Source organism: Thermobia domestica, chromosome 14 (genome assembly GCF_964235325.1).
Source record: "Thermobia domestica chromosome 14, izTheDome1.hap1.1, whole genome shotgun sequence".
Classification (NCBI taxonomy): domain Eukaryota; kingdom Metazoa; phylum Arthropoda; class Insecta; order Zygentoma; family Lepismatidae; genus Thermobia; species Thermobia domestica.
The window spans coordinates 195,520,015-195,537,503 of NC_137467.1; the positions used below are offsets into that span (position 1 = coordinate 195,520,015).

General features: G+C 37.4%; 2 protein-coding genes across 2 annotated transcripts in view; both read left to right on the forward strand.

Annotated features, from left to right (window-relative positions):
* Positions 1 to 17,489, forward strand: part of LOC145670521 (uncharacterized) — a 1,332,296-nt gene that overhangs the window by 15,310 nt on the left and 1,299,497 nt on the right. The window lies entirely within an intron of this gene.
* Positions 12,392 to 12,802, forward strand: LOC145670204 (protein GVQW3-like). Its single transcript, XM_081738581.1, has one exon. The coding sequence runs from the start codon at positions 12,392 to 12,394 to the stop codon at positions 12,800 to 12,802; it is 411 nt and encodes a 136-aa protein (XP_081594707.1).

Consider the following 17,489-nt stretch of genomic DNA (forward strand, 5'->3'; position numbering starts at 1 on the left):
GAAGGGCGGTCGTTATTTTGGGGAAGGGAAGTCAATAGATTTTATTTTACATTTATAATACAAAAGTAAAAATTCTTGAGATAGATTTTATTTTTAAAATAAAAATATCCTATTCTGGAGAAAGTGGGGGGGGGGCGATCGAGTCTCGAAGAAGAAAATGTTTTACCACTGGTCTAATTCCTAGCTCTGTGTCGTTCGCGCACATGATTCGGTGTTCGACTTCCGGCGGAGAGCATAAAAATTAATCTCAAATCGTTCACTTTCAATACTCATCTGTCTTCTTTAGTCTAAATTCCTGGAATGTTAAACTTTTATTTATTTTTTTTTTCATTTTTGTAGAAGTTTTGTGTATAAATAGTGTATAAACTTACATTGATAGTTGTTGTTTGAAAGCTTAAAAGACTTTCCTCTTCATATTTTCTGAATATTTTTTGGATAAGACTCAAGAATACTGGGGGAGGGGAACACTTGCGCGTATTGCAAGATTGCAACCGGTGCTTCTACAGACCACGAACCGCTACTGCTTAAACCTATCATGAAATAAGTAATTGTGACAACCTGACCAAACCATTTCAAGAAACAAGAACAGCTAACTAAGCAACTATCAGTATTGCCGAAAAGTCACAACACTTACTCCGTTAACGAGATACTTTGAAACTATCAAAATAACAGTAAAACATTAAAAAATCAATACAAATTTCATAATACAAAGGAAAATTGTATATTTTTTTTTTATTTCCACTAGTCGACATAATTTATAGTAAATGTTCAAATAAATGCTAGCCCAAAAGTTTAGAAATAAACTATTAGTTACTGACTTGCCTTCGTCTGCGATTGTCTCTACGATTTCAGGTAATGATGTTGTGTGGAAGGGATGTTTCGATGAGAACCATGCACTTCTAAGGTATCAATTTTGTAGAACATTAACATCTTTGGGGAGTTCATAATTATGACAGCATTGTTCCTTACTGCAAAGTACAGCACGAACGCACAATATTGATTTACCTTTTCTGGACCCATTCTGTTCGAGGGATGGGGACGAGCAAGTTCAAACAAATTTTCTTTAAATTTGGCTTCACTCGAAATAAAAATATTTTATATCCACTCGAGAACTCGGTTCAAAAAATCTCCAATTCGACTAGATATTTGCTCAAGTTTCGAGTAGTGTCGGGTCCAAACGAGTTTAATTCTATAGTATTAGTAGTTTTTATATTAACTAGTGGTGTTCATGAGATGCTACAAGAGGAAAAATTAGTCTATCTTGAGATGTCGTTAATGTATTATCTCGAAACAAATGTGAACTGTTTCTTGAATATCACCAGTTCTGGTCACGAGGTGAGACAGATTTGATTTTGTCTCGCCCAATCTCTATCTCTCGCCTCAAAAACAAGATTAAACAAAACAAAATACGGAAATTTAGCTGTTTGTTTAGGCAAATAGTAAACATTTTCACTTTCGGTATGACCAGGCCTGAATTCAGTTCATTTTTGGCGTTTATTTAGCGTGGTAATGGTACAGGAGGAGTTATATAAAGAATAAACACTCGAAATCAGTGGACAATTTACTGAAGATATTTTCAGCGAAACAATTGTTATTGTTCTCCTTCTTTTGCGAAAGCTTCATCCTCAACCATATAAGTGTCTACACGTTCAGCCGAATCTTTATCGAATTCATCGTCTAGACCGTCTGAATTCTTGTCAGCTTGTCAGAATTTCTCTCGAAACTGTTTTCGTATTGAAAACATGGATGATAAGTTCCGAAGGCTTTTGGCAACAACAGATCCTTTCATTTCTTCTTTGGGCAAATCATTTCATAAGAAAATGAAGAGTTTGTCATCTGAAGCTGTAAACCTTTTAATTACCTCCAACACGGAAGCTGACAAAAATTTAGACGACATAAACGAAGGTGATGAAGGAAATAACTTCCATGGAGATTCGGCTGAACATGTAGACAATACCTATAGAGTTATTCCATGTGGAAACGACAAATTATGCCAAAATCTTCGTGCAGTCGCATTCGAGATTTGAGTGTTTGTCTGAACACTTATCAATATGTGATAGGAAGGAAAATGGAATGGTTTGTAATGCACGCCATTCATGTTGAAGATACGGCCATAGTTGAATCTTAAGTTATGTTCATTTTGTTGGAGCTCTATCGAAAATGAAAAAATAAATAAAGAAATAAATAAATTCAAAATTGCACTATAGATATGTGGACAGTCCTTTTTTTTTTTTTACCATGTAGTAGTGACGCAAATACACATTTTGGGTTACGAAATATTTGGATCTTTTTAGTCCAAGTCGATGAATTAAACCAAAATTATATTTTCGGAAGAAATATTGAAAAATTTGTTGTGTCAAAGGGAACGTAATTTTGAGAGAATAATAAGTATCATCTGTACTTTCTATAGAAAAAAAAAATCATCTTTTGTGTTTCTAATTCCTATTAGTGCTAGTGGTATAAGGTATATAGTGCATAGAGAACGGATGCTGAGCTATGCCCCCTCTAACTTCTGATCGGAAATGACTAAAACGCTCAAATTTGTTTCTGAGCCTCACTAAAGTATCTGTTTTCATGTTGTCACTTTATATTGTTGTTGTTGCTCCAAAATTCAAAAAAAGAAGAAGAAGAAAGAAAGAAAGAAAGAAAGAAAGAAAGAAAGAGAGAGAGAGAGAGAGAAAGAAGGAAAGAAAAGAAAGCAATACATATCAATCTCCAAAACAGATGTGACCATTACAGCCTTTTGAAGCTCCAATGCTACATCAAGATTGTTGTGTTGTCTGCATTCCAGGGTCTGAAACCGCTACAAACAAAATCAAATTTTGCAAGCAATTACAAACAATCGTGAACTGAGTCTACTAAAAGGAGTGAAAACAGAAAAACACGACTCTCGTTTGTGATTGCATTCCTTTTTACATCCGGACTTTGTTCACAAGAATGTTTTTGTGGAATTTTACAGCTGCTAAGGAACGTGAAGCAGCAAGGAACGTGCAGCCACGTAAACACATGCCGGGACAGAAGTAAGTCGAAATACAAATTGAAATTTTCACCACTTGTGGAGGAAGCATATTTCTTGCTGGAATCAAAATATTGTTAGTATTCCACTGTGCCTTTTTGTTCCACACGGTTTAGAACTTTATATATATTTCTGGTTATTATCATTCACATAATCGACCGTCTTGCTCGATTTTTCGCTTTCAGGTGGAATGACTCTATATGGTTGAGGACTAAGCTTTCGAAAAATAAGGGAGAGAAGAACAATTGTTTAACTGAAAAATTAAAATGACTTCATTAAGTTATATTTTAATTAATAAATGACTGGTAGATTGACTCTGTCCTAGCTATTGAAGTAGACAAAGTATCTTTCCCTCTCGACTCTCAAATTTTTTCAGACGCAGTCCGCTATATGGATCCGCCATTTTGAATTTTTAAATTTTAATGTCAAATTAGTAAGTTTGTAATCAACAAAGTCAAATGCACCAATGTACCAAGTCCAGTTCGCCAATTTTACTTTTTCCAAATTTGGTCCTCCATTTTTTTTATTTGATGTCAAATTGATAATTAACAAGATCAAAAGCCTCATTATAGCAACCTTTTGTCCATTTTTACTGATTTTGAATTATGCGTTTCAAGCATTTGATCCATAGTTTATCGATCTCTGTGCGTCGCCCTTTTGGACCGTCGCTTTCCTGGCTGTCGCTTTCTTTGTGCGTCGCCTCTTGACCCGTCGATCTCTTGGCTAACGCTCTCCTGGTCGTCGCTCTTTTGCCATCACTCTTTTTGCTGGCGCTCTACTGTCGGTACACCCACGTTTATTACAAAACTTGATCCTGACATTATTAACTATCTTCTCTTCAATATGTATGACGGTACTTGCAAAAGAATACCATATCAATATCACAAATGTAAACTATGCGAGACCGCGAGAAGTCTCGCGAGACTTCTCGCGCGAGACTTGCTCAAGTCTCGTCTCGCGTTCTCGTCTCGCAAAAGATATCAGGTCTCGTCTCGCGTTCTCGTCTCGCAAAATATTATAAGTCTCGTCTCGCGTTCTCGTCTCGTTTGCGAGACGAGACGAGACGAGACTTCTCGCGTTCTCGCGTCTCGCGCCCATGCCTATACATAGCATGGGAGAACACAATGGCAAAATGATATGCTTCCCATGAGAAAAGTCCGCAGTTCGATTCCAAAACAATGAACTCATCATGCTTCTTTAAATTTTCTCGTGGCTATTCTGTCGTCCTCGCTATCTTAAATGTATCAATTACGACGGCAGCAGTTACATTTATTAAAATCACGCTAGTGGGTCTTCTGAATTTGTAATATCAGTACGTACCCAAGTCTCTTCAAACAATAACTCTTCAACGAAATCGAATTTTTGAATTCTGTGTTTTTATAAAATATAACTAAAACGATTATCTCAGCCAAGTTTCCTAACAAAGTCAATCAGTTAACATACTCATAAGTAACACGAAAGAGCTAGAAGGATTATCTCGGCTTAGTTTGTTAATGGAATCAATCCGTTAATATGCTCGTGAGTAACGGTAGATCTAGAACGATTATCTCGGCTAAGTTTCTTAATGGAGTCAATCCGTTAACATGCTCATGAGTAACGGTGGAACTAGAACTATTATCTCGGCGTAGTTTGTTAATTGGGTCAATCCGTTAATCTGCTCATGAGTAATGGTGGAGTTAGAACGATTATCTCGGCCAAGTTTGTTAATTAGGTCAATCTGTTAATTTGTTCATGAGTAACGGTTGATCTAGAACGATTATCTCGACTAAGTTTGTCTATGGAGTCAAACCGTTAACATGCTCGTGAGTAACGGTGGAACTAGAACAATTATCCTGGATAAGTTTATTAATGCAATCAATCCGTTAATATGCTCGTGAGAATCTAGAACGATTATCTCAGCCAAGTTTGTTAATAGAGTTAACCAGTTAACATGCTCATGACTAACGGTGGAGTTTGAACGATTACCTTGACCAATTTTCTTAATGGAGTCAATCCGTTAACATGATCATGAGTAACAGTGGAGCTAGAAATATTATCTTGGCCAAGTTTGTTAATGGTGTGATTCCGTTAACATGCTCATGAGTAATAACGGTGGCTATTCATACCCCATACATGTGTTTCAGATGATTCCCTTTAATATATCTAGTAGAGTTTATTAACTGTCTCCTTCAACATATAGAGCATAGTTAAATTAAGTTACTGTAAAACTTTAAAAAAATATATTTATCTAACGAAAATGCATGGAAGGATCTGTTCACTGTCAAGTGTCTAATATGCACGTGGGTTCGATCCTCATTAGTCATTTAAAAAGAAACAGATAAAATCCCAGATATTGGTTCATATCCGATAATACCTGTTTCGTGTGATAAAATCATGCTAAACTGAGACATTCAATCAAATAAATAAATGAAATGAGAATGAATATGTAAATGACCACACCGTATGTACTCAGCTGTAGCATCATGTTTAAAATGTATGCCTCTTCCGCGCATGCTTGCTAGTTCATTTCCATTTGGGACTATATTTAGGGCTGGCTCTAAGCAATTTGCCGCCCCGTGCACAGGCCCGTATCCACGGGGGGCCAAGGGGGTCGGGCCCCCCTACACTGGCTGGCCCCCATAAAATTTCACGATAGGCTTGCAAATGAACTATAATATGGTGATGAAGTATAATATGATTGGGTCGGGCCCCCGCCCCCCCCCCATAATTTTTGGGCTGGCTACGGGCCTGCCCGTGCAATGGCATTATTTGCCACCAACCCCTCCCCAGAAAGAACAATTCTTAAAAGTCACAATTTAAAATATGACACCCCATCATGAACAATGAAAGAGGTGGAAAGACAGTTACTTGTATTCAAAAAGACCTAAACACTATAAATACAATTTCGTTGTATCTATTTCTTTTTAAAAAATAATAATCTATTATGTTAGTGAAAGATAAAGCAAACACACCTGCAGAAGAAAGATGGTGATCTTTTTTATAGAATTCAATATCGAGCTTCAATCTCAATATATCAGTTTGCAATTTCATTGCAACTAGCTCTTTTATCTTTATTTCTTGATTTTCCATCTACATCTGTAAAAAAGTAAAAAAAAAAAAATGTTTCCACCTACTGTTTGAGAATTGAGTTCTTGTTTTTAATAACAATCAAGCAATTCCTACTGGGATTTGTTTGACTAATTGTTTAGCACTGTCCAGGTAGCCTTAAACTAATGCAACTTAAAAATGATTTATGAATGTAGTATTCAAATAGAAGGGTAGTAAATTTAACAACCGTCATCATAAGGTCTGTTTCCAATAAGAAATATTTATTTTAAATAATAGAGTTATGATACATTTTGCCGCAACTCGCAACCTGCCGTCCCGTACATATTCACTTGTTGAAGGTATAGTAGAGCGGGCACTGCATATAAACTTGTTATTAACCTAAAGTCTAATTTAAGTATTAGATCAGTTAAAAGATAGGCAATTCTGTCTAGACAACTAAAAATATTGACAAGTATAATTGAAGCAGCTGACCACGAATCATTCAGTTTTAGAAACCATCTCGCCAGGTACTTTTCGATCCATAGTTTTTCGGACTACAAAAATTTTATTTCGTGCGCCTATTTCTTATGCAACCTTTCGTTGAGTGTTACAGTTTCGGTTGTCTAAGTGTTAGGATACGTTTCATATACTATCGAATACCTATTAACCTTACACATTTCAGAAGCATACATGCAACCTATGACATTCTATTACACGTGTCTAACATAGATGATGTTATAGGTTGTACGGTCATTCAATGTAGCAAATTATATTTCTCAGATGTGTTTATTTTGTTAGCCTTTGATAAGCGACCCAATGCAATTATAACGTAGCTCCAAGTTATTTACAATGCACCCGTTGGCTATTTGCTAGCAGTTATATACAAATGTGTTGGTTAGTTATTTGCTTCAAATTACAACATTTTCTGTCAATTAAAAGCATTTATTTTAACGTTAAAACAGGTACAAAACTCGTATCGTAAGTTGAAGAGTATATTTTTCCTTGTCAATAAAATCGAGGAAAGCGCATTGGAGAAATTGTTGATAATAATGGTGACTACGAGACGAGACAAGATAATAAATAAAGTTTTTCGTCTCGTCTCGTCTCAATTCGCGAAGAAATATTTCTGATGTCTCAATTCTTCTGAATTTCAAACTTTTCTCGTATCGCTTTACAATTTTATGTGCAAAATGTATGCCCTGACAGTTTTCTTAATTTTACCTAGGAGTGACCATAACAATTTCGCGTCACAAGTGGTGCACGACGGGTGTGATATGGTATAGCAACATTTAAACTATATTTATGATTGGAGTGTATAGTAATCACTTGTGTATCTTTAAACACTAATAAATACTCTCTTCATTATGTTCACACACCCACTTTATCAATTTATAGCTTCTGTACAAGATAAGGTTGTTAGCCTCATACCAAACCCCGAAGCTGGAGGACCACCCCTTGCCGTCCGTCTGCGGCTGCTTATTCAGTATATTCATAACTAACCTCTATATCTAGAGACTTTCTGCTCGATCTGCAACCTGAGAATACGCCATGCAATGATGAGAGGAACCTACATCAAATGGATTATTATTATTATTATTATTATTATTATTATTATTATTATTATTATTATTATTATTATTATTATTATTTATAAAATATTTTTAAGTCTGCTCAAAACCAAGCAAACTAATACCTGATATAAATTCTTTGAAAGCATATTTTATATTAGACATTAATTTATTTGGCTTGTCACGGACTTCAAAATGTTTTATAGCAAATCTGCTTTTCAGTGCTCTTTTGAAATGGGATAATACGTTTTTTTTTAAATTAGTTTTATTCTGTACAATACTGTTTTAGAAAAATATATAATTAATTTTATATTTGTCAATATTTCTACAAACTATTGCAAACTACAAAGCAGGGAATTGGTGTTAATACTCGGTTCAAAATCTCTTGTCGTCGCGAATTCTGTCAAGGAATCTGAAGCTTAAAATATATAAAACGATAATCATGCCTGTTGTTCTGTATGGTTGCGAAACATGGTCGCTTACTCTGAGGGAAGAACATAGACTGAAAGTATTTGAGAACAAGATCCTGAGACGAATATTCGGGCCCAAGAGGAACGGGAATGGGGAATGGCGAAAACTTCATAACGAGGAACTACATAATTTATATGGTTTACCCAACATTGTTAGGGTCATCAAGTCTAGGAGGCTTAGGTGGGTGGATCATGTAGCTAGAATGGAAGAAAGGAGAAACGCTTTCAAAGTCTTGACTGGAAGACCAATCGGAAAACGAACATTAGGAAGACCTAGGCGCAGATGGGAGGACAATATTAAGATGGATCTCGCAGAGATTGGAATACAAAATAGAAACTGGATGCAGTTAGCTAAGGATAGAAGTCAGTGGAGAGCTTTTGTGAACGCAGCATTGAACCTCCGGGTTCCATAGGCCATAGAGTTAGTTAGTTAATTAGTTAGTTTATTGCGAAACTACATATAGTCCAAGCTTCCCAGTTGAAAGTAATCATTTACTTTTAGATTAGATGTAAATTTTTTCTGATATTTTAAGACGTTAATGATTGTATTCCATTGCGTATTATTAGTAGAAATTTGACCTCTCAATTTCGGCTCGAAAAACAAATTTAATTATATTTTTAGGCTATCATTCATTGTCTATTGGGGGAAAGGAAAAGAAAGAAAGAATAAGAAGAGAAGAGAGGACAAAAATTTAGGAGAAATTTAAAATAAATCTAGCAGACGGTGTCGAAATGAATATATTTAATCAGGAGCAGCTGAAGAGTAAAGGAAGAACAGAAGAATCAACCTCAACGTTTGTTTTGCATGTTTGGTGAAGGTGGTTAGTGAAGGTTAGCCGAGAAAAGAATTTAATGTTTTTCGAAAAGGAAAATATTTAGAAAAAATGTACTTAATTCAAGGAAAGACTAAGAAATGGGTGAAAATTGAAAGTCATAACGAAAAAGTTTATACAAAGTTGTAATTTGGAACGACAAATTGTACAATAATAATAATAATAATAATAATAATAATAATAATAATAATAATAATAATAATAATAATAATAATAATAATAATAATAATAATAATAATAGGTATTCTGTCAGTAACCAGTCACTTGTTTGCTGATCTAGGTCACTAATTACATAAAGTAAGAAGCTTGCATGCAACACAGTCAGCAGTTGACCAGAGATGGCGTGGGTCAATAAAAACAGCCCATGACCCTCTCTGACCCACAATCCACGCTCTTCACTCCAGTCACTAAAGAGTTTACATTTGTAATAAAACAAGGCTTTGAAACTTTGAACTTCTATGTCAATCGCTCAAGCACCACTCTGTTAAAATACAGGTGGATCTAGGGATGCGCACGAGACAAGATTTGAGGTTGTCTCGTCTCGAAAATGTGCTGTAGAAGTGATGTCTCGACTCGAAAAATGCATTCTTTTCTATTGGAAGAGTTGTGTCTCGACTCGAAATTTGCCAGGAAAATTCTGTCTCGACTCGTCTCGTGCGCATCCCTAGGTGGATCTGACAACTACGATATAAAATCTTAAAGTATTAGTCAAGGGCCATAACACGATGAATTTCAATGTAATTATTTCTTTATTGAATTACAGATACTTTTTAGTGGAAAATAGGATAAAATTTGAAAATTTCAAATCAAGGTAAAGTAGGCTATCGTAAAAGAAAAAAACTATAAAATTCGGCTGTGTCTCGATAGTCAATTAATAAGTTCTATTGCTATTATTACAATTACAAATGTCAATATCCAAAAGTACCCGAAGTTTCTTTTTTTTTTCACTTAGATATACTTATCTTAGGTAATCAATAGAAACAATTGAAAAAGGAGTTAAAATGGAGACCTTGGAAGAAAATCGTAGACAAATTCACCAGTGTTCAGAAGATGCTGTCTCTGCACTCACCCACTCACTGACTCACTCACAAATCTTGACACAGTTGATCCACGACCCACTGACCCACTCCATCCCTGAAGTTGACCTCTTCGTCTTTACGTTCGATTTTTTTCTCTTTTATAATACCGTCAAAGATTTCCAATGTGTAGCCAGTATAAATTTGCGCCGGAGGGGGAGGTTCAAATTTGCATGTTATAATCTAACAAGACATCAATAAGGTTTTTAACCCTTTCACTACGTAATTAATTCTACACGTCTGAAAAATTATTTTGTACTTTAGTTTGACTTGAATAACCGTGAACAAGAAGATAATTTAGTATATATATATATATATATATATATATATATATATATATATATATATATATATATATATATATATATATATATATATATATATATATATATATATAAATTTCTTAAGAGTCTTCATCCCGGCGAAATTAAAATACCGCTAATTTTACATTAATTATGTGATATCTTCAAATAGATAAAAGATAATCGAAATGTGGAATAAGAGCGCCCTAGACAATATAATTTTACATAAGAAACCGTTATCACGACTCACTTATCTGCTTTCTATTTCGAGCCATTTTGAAAATTGGCATTTATTTTCGCGTTTCTAAACAGCTGAAAACGGAAAGCCGTTAGGTGACTTGTGATAACGGTACCTAACGCAAAGTAATATTGTCTAGGGCGCTCTTGTTCCATATTTCAATTATATTTTATCTATTTGAAGATATCACATGATCACTGTAAAATTAGCGGTATTTTAATTTCGCCGGGATGAAGATTCTTAATGTTGGCGGGAAAATACAGCGTGTCCCTTCTGGGGGACATAGGTAGCAAGTGGTAAATTTGGTACTAAATAGAAAAAGGGCATGAAAGTTATTAATACTACAATCATTTGCCTTTGTGATAGATTAGTCACATTTATTTGCCTTAGGATATTGTATGTACAAACTTATGCGTGCATAACAGAGTACATAATACTATGGAAAATTATTCGTGCCCTGAGAACAGTGAAACCTTGATAGATATTATGAAATTCTCTTTGATAACTATGGTTCAATACAGATTAAACTCTACTTATTTTTCAATAAAGATTCGTAATGTATTTATAACATTATGAAAATAAACTTTCTGTTCTTTTGCTAAGACAAAAGAAATATAATACGAGGGGGGATCCGAAAAAGATGGGAATTGTGCTGCAGTGGGGAGGGAGAGTGGGGGAACCCATTGTTGTACCAGTTGTCCGTTACGATCACGCCACCTGCGCAGTGTGCGAAGTTGTGTTGCTGTGAGTGCATCGGTTCGCTCTTGAGAGTTTGTTTAGTAAAACAACTTTTTTCAGTTCGGCCCAGTGTTGCCAAACTTGGTACAATTGTACCAAATTCAGCCCTTTTTGTCATTCATCGGCCCGTTGGTACCACGCTGGCATTTTCAGCCCCTTTTGTGAAAAAGTTGGTACAATTCTACCCAATTCAGCCCCATTTAATAAATACTTTTAAAAGTGTCAGTAAGACTTTCCTTACATCTCACGTTACTCATACTGTGTGTTGGACTCTTTAAAAAACCCTGTTGAATATTCATTCTGTGGCATTACACTGCATAACGCTACGAACTTTGTGTGGATAATTCGTAATTCGAACTATGTCAAGAAACAAATTACGCTAGATGGGCGTATCCGCGCCGCACATGAAGGAGACGAGGAAGAAACAGTGTGGTGGAAATTTTAGTTTGAAATCTTGAATACAAAAAGTAGCACAATATTCTTCTTACAGTTATTATTCTCCTTCGATCGTGAAATAAGCGAATATAAAATGCAATAATTTATATTTTAATATTTTATTATAACGTACTGTTTACTCACGAACTGGGAGATGATTGATTTGTTCCTCATTTTATAAATATATTTTCATATATGGCCATAATGCCGTTTTATTGGTCACTTTGAAATAGACGAGCGTTTGGTTTCCTTACAATACATACTGATGATGATAACTGTTTTCCCTTTTAATTTGCGGCCTCTGTTATACTCCCTTCGTGCGAGAAAATCTACTTCCACGGCTGTTCGGGGGGGGGGGGGGAATGATGTTTTAGAACATGTTGTAGAGCCTCTTTTAGTTTCATGTTATAGAGCCATGTATTACACTGGTATAAAATAATGAATTCAGCCCTTTTTGTCTCAATTTGGTACTATTTTTCAGCCCACTCCAGAGCCAGGACTTTGGCAACACTGGTTCGGCCAAAAGGCGATGACAGATTATCGAGAGCAACGGGCGGCTGTGAAATTTTGTTTCCTGTTGGGATAATCGGCCGCGGAAACTACTGTACTACTGAAGGCTGCTTATGAGGATGCTGCCCTAAGTAAAACCAGAGTATACGAGTGGTTTGCACGTTTTAAAAATGAAGAAATGTCAATTGAAGACCAACCCCGTTCAGGACGCCCCTCAACGGCAAGAACTGACGAAAACGTTGAAAAAATCAATGCCCTCGTTCGTGAAGACCGTCGCCGAAACATTAATCAACTCTGTGAGATGTCTGAAATATCGTGGAGTTCAATTCAGAGGATTTTATCAGAAGACTTGCACATGAGAAGGGTTGCAGCCAAATTTGTCCCTCGCCTTCTCACAGACGAGCAAATGGAGCGTCGACTTGAGGTATGTGTTAAACTTCAAAATCAGCTCAAAGAGGACCCTGACTTTTTTGCCAAAATGATTACTGGTGATGAATCATGGTGCTATGGCTACTACCCCGAATCAAACCAAAATCAAGCCAGTGGAAGACAAGTGGCTCTCCTCGACCCAAGAAAGCTCGCCAAGTGAAGTCACACATCAAGACAATGCTCATTTGTTTCTTCGATTGCAGAGGTGTTGTGCACGCGGAGTTCGTTCCCCCGGGTCAAACTGTTAACCAGGGGTTCTACTTGGAGGGTTTGAAAAGATTGAGGGAGAGTATCCGAAAGAAAAGGACAGATCTTTGGCGCACAGGCAAATGGTTCTTCCATCATGACAACGCTTTGGTCCACACCGCCCTCTCCGTAAAGCAGTTTTTGAACCAAAACGGCATAACACCGATTGTGTGATTTCTTTTTGTTCTCCAGACTCAAACGTGACATGAAAGGAAAGAATTTTGCCACTGTGGAGAAGGTAAAACAAAAATCGCTGGAGGTCATAAAAAAGATCCCGATAAGTGATTTTCAAAACTGTTTTGAACAATGGAAGGATCGTTTGCAGAAATGCCTTGCGGTCCATGGACAATACTTTGAAGGCGATGAAAATTTGGTGTAAAAATATTAAGAAATAAAGAAGCTATGACGGATTTCCCGTTTTTTGGGGGGTACTCCCTCGTATGTGTAAGAAATTAATATTCGTAATGGGCTTCTCATATACTTATGGTCATTTGGACTCCCATTTACGTATGAAGCACCTAACGACTGAGTGGCTCGATTACGGAAGTGGCTGCGGCATCCGGATTTTCTAAGGCAACTGTGTCAAGAGTGTATCGTGAGTACAAGGCTTCCAGTAAAACTATACTTGCACGGGTCAATTGCCGCGGTCAGGGGAGTGTCGATTGATAAGGGAGGCGGCGACTGTCAAGCATCGTAACAGTCAATAGACAGGTCACAGTTCGTCAAATCGTGGAGAAATTCAATGCAGTACAATAACTCCGTGTTAGCAGCTATACAATCTACAATCACCTACTCGCCATAGGGTACAGAAGCTATTAGCCCATCCGAGTATCCCTTCTAACAGCGCAACACAGGAAACAACGTCTAGCATGGGCAAAAGAAAACCGCCTGTGGACCGTGGAAATCTGAAAAAAAAAGTTTCCTGGACAGATGAGTCACGTTTCACATTGATATACTCATCCCTAACACGTGTGACACGGTCCCTCACAGGTGAACGCTGCCGCTATCTTCTGGATGACCGTGTCCTATCATTTGCTCGGCTGCAACACCCGGGTGGTGACCTCATCTGTCAGCAGAACAATGCGCTGGTCCATCGTTCTAGGATGGCAGTAGACTGGTTTGATGAGCATTTCTCTGATTTGGCAACACTTCCCTGCCCATCATGGTCACCGGACCTCAATCCCATCGGACACGTCTGGGACGCCATGGAACGACACCTTCGGGCTGTGGACCCTCTTCTGACCGACTTACGGGCTCCGTAAGAGACTGTACAGCAGATGTAGACTGAGATGCCACAACTACACTTCAGGCGCCTCGTGGCAGCCGTTATCAGGGCGATAAGAGGTGCTACACGGTATTAGGTAGGTGGCTCTAATTCAACTGGTAATCAGTGTATATCTGTCCATTTCTCAAATATATAGGCGGAAAAATGTATGTATTCCGCAATATCTTCTGTGACAACCTTTTGTTGCCAATGTCCCCTCTAGGGGACATAGTATTTCATTCTATGAAACAAACTAGAAAACGATACTATAACTAGATATTTTATACTCTGAAGCAAAGGACGAATCTTTATTTTCAAGTCGGAAACCATTTATTACAATTTTTATTATGCATATTTTCAAAATCTTATTATTACATACAGCGTATCTGTCTTCTTCTTCTGTCCCTCCGTCATCTTGAGTTCAATACAACTCTGTCAGACCGTGAGGTCTCTAAGATATTTGTATCGCGTCAAAATATTTCTTTCATATCCACCTGAGGGCACATTTTATTTTAAGGGTGCATATACAAGCAAGAGCTATATAGATGAGAATTAAATATTGTGTCCCCTCCAAGGGACACTAGTAGTGAAAGGGTTAATACTAATATGTCGGCGCAAGTAAACTTCATAATTTTCGCTTCAAACACATATGCAATCAATAAACAGTTGTTGTGTTTGCTGTATGATTCAAGGATGATGTGTTGGGTTTGTGTTGAAATCCTTCCTCTCTTGTATTTGTAATGGGCGTCGAACCCAAGAGTATTTACACATTGATTAATTATTGTGTTACGTCGAATCATGTGGCAGTGTTTGTTACGACAGACACTAGTGGATAATATCGTTGATTGAAAACGTCCACAAGAGCCTCGTACTGTGGTTACCAACTAGCATAGGGCTGCCACAGAATCAATGAAATGTCTGTGTTAATTCCTCAACGACAAATGGCAGAACTAATTTTACATAGAAATATTTCACTTCCTTAGTTTTAGTGTACATTTAGTCAGGCACAAAGTATAAATTTATATGAAATTAATTGTTTGTGACGAACTAATAATCTAGGGAAATGCAAACAAATGAACCTTTGGATATATGCGATCTATCTATTTTACCTTGTGCACAGTTTTGTCTATAAATAAATTACTATCTGGAATGTGACTTCAAAGGTTGGATACAATTAATTATATAGAACATGTTGATGTTTAATTATAAATGTGAATTAGTAGGTTGATGTTTTAATTTTAAGTGTGGACTATATATGTATTGCTATATTACTTCGCTTTTTTTAACACCGTGGTTCCGCGGTGGCTCAATGGTAGAGGGTTCTTCTCTGGTGCGTAGGGTCCTTGGTTCGATCCCAGCTCGGGCCAAGTGAACTTTGTGGTGGACAGACACCGTGGTGCGTGGGTTTTCTCAGGATTCTCCAACTTTCTTCATTCTAACATTTCCTTCATTTCTCTTCATTACCGTCTCCTTTAGCCTAACCGGCATAATCGTGGGACGTAAAACTGAAAGATTTCATTTCTTGTTAATACCGTACTTTTTGAGCTATTAATTTAAAATCCCTGAGTACCTCGAGTTTCTGTAATTTTTACCATCATCATCATACGTATTCTGCTATTATTAGCAGGTCACTTGTTGCAACGGAGAAGCTTCCATGCTCCAAGGTTTTCCGCTAACCTCTTCGTCTTCACGTACGATTTCTCTGTTTTGATATCATGCATCCAAGGGCGCCCCTCAGGGAAGGGGGCAAGGTGGGGCGATCGCCCCCCTAGAGGAAATTATACTTCAGAATATCAAAAACCCAACAGAATTTTTACATTAATTACAGCAAAATTTGAACCTATATTTGAAACGTCACTTATACTTGCACTCCCCCTTGGAAACCACAACATGGGCGCCCTTGCGTGTATCAATTGTAGCCTTCTTTGCAACCCCTTTCTTTTCTACCACAGATGATGTGGGTCAATGGGCCGTCGGCCAAGTTAATCAAGATTTGTGGGTGGGTCAACAGGACATGACTCACTGCGACCCACCAACCATCGTGATCCACCCCGTGCCTACTGCATTATGGACAGCATCTATTAAACACTGGTGAATTTGTTTACGTTTTGCATTCAAGGCCTCCATTTTTCTTCCTCTTTCATTTGTTTCTATTGTCTTACCTGAGTTGAGCATGCCTAAGTGGAAAAAGAACTTCAGGCACTTTTGGATATTGATATTTGTAATTGTAATAATAGCAAGGACTTACTACTTAGCTTTCGTTTTTTTTTTTTAACTGCAATTTCATTCCCAGTCGAAACTGGGCGGGCCACAGAAGGTAACGCCTTCTCCGGGGCCAGAGAAAATTAGCTTTCGAGACACAGTCGAATTTTACACTGTTTCTCTTTTTCTTTACGTTGTCCTATTTTACCTTGATTTAAGATTTTTAAATGTCATCCTATTTTCCACTGAAAAATATCTGTAATTCAACAAGAGAATAATTATATATGATAAGTAAATTGAAATTCATCACAATATGGCCTATAACAAATACTTTACCATTTTATATCGTAAAGCTCAAATCCAAAGCACTCTGGTATTGCAACATAACAGTGCTTGAGCGATTGACCGTAGACATTCAAACTCCCGTTAGTGATAATTTCACAGTCTTGTTTTGTTACAAGTGTAAACTCTTTAGTCAGTGGAGAGGAGGCCATGGATCATGGGCCAGAGTTGATGACTATGAGTTTTGGTGGATTAGGATGGATCGTGGTGAGTAGAGGTTCAGAGCGAGTCATGGTGGATGCTGGGTCAGATTGATAGTGGTCATAGTGAGTCACGGTAGGCGATGGATTATGAGGGATCGTGAGTCAGAGTGAGTGTTTCGTGGATTCAGTGAGTCGTGTTTCACGCTAAGTGATGGGTCAGTGGGTCATGGGTCATGGGCCAAGGTTTCTTGGACCTACAGCACCTTTGTATTCCTATTACTACATCATCTAGCATCCATAATAATGCAGTTCCCTTTTATTTATTCAATTTTTACGAAAACTAAAAATCCCGAGAATAAACGAATATTCTAAAATAAAGCCCATTTATACAGTAGAGCGTCGATTATCCGAACGTCGGTCAACCGAACGACCGCTTAGCCGAACTGTGTACTCGCTCGCACCTGTTACTCTCCCACCCTACCGTCCATCATCCCCCTCACTCCCAAACCAAGTTTCCCACAGTAGTCGCCGCACTGAGCCACCGCTGGCGGAACATTGCTTCTAATGGGGCCTTCATAAGGCGCTGCTGACCGGCCAAGACGCCAGTCGCTGTGTTTCAACAATCAGCACACTTCTGTCGGTTTGGCACT

What these genes read in the sequence shown, in the direction of transcription:
- LOC145670204 (XM_081738581.1), top strand. Translation starts at nt 12,392, where the DNA reads ATGTCAATTGAAGACCAACCCCGTTCAGGACGCCCCTCAACGGCAAGA.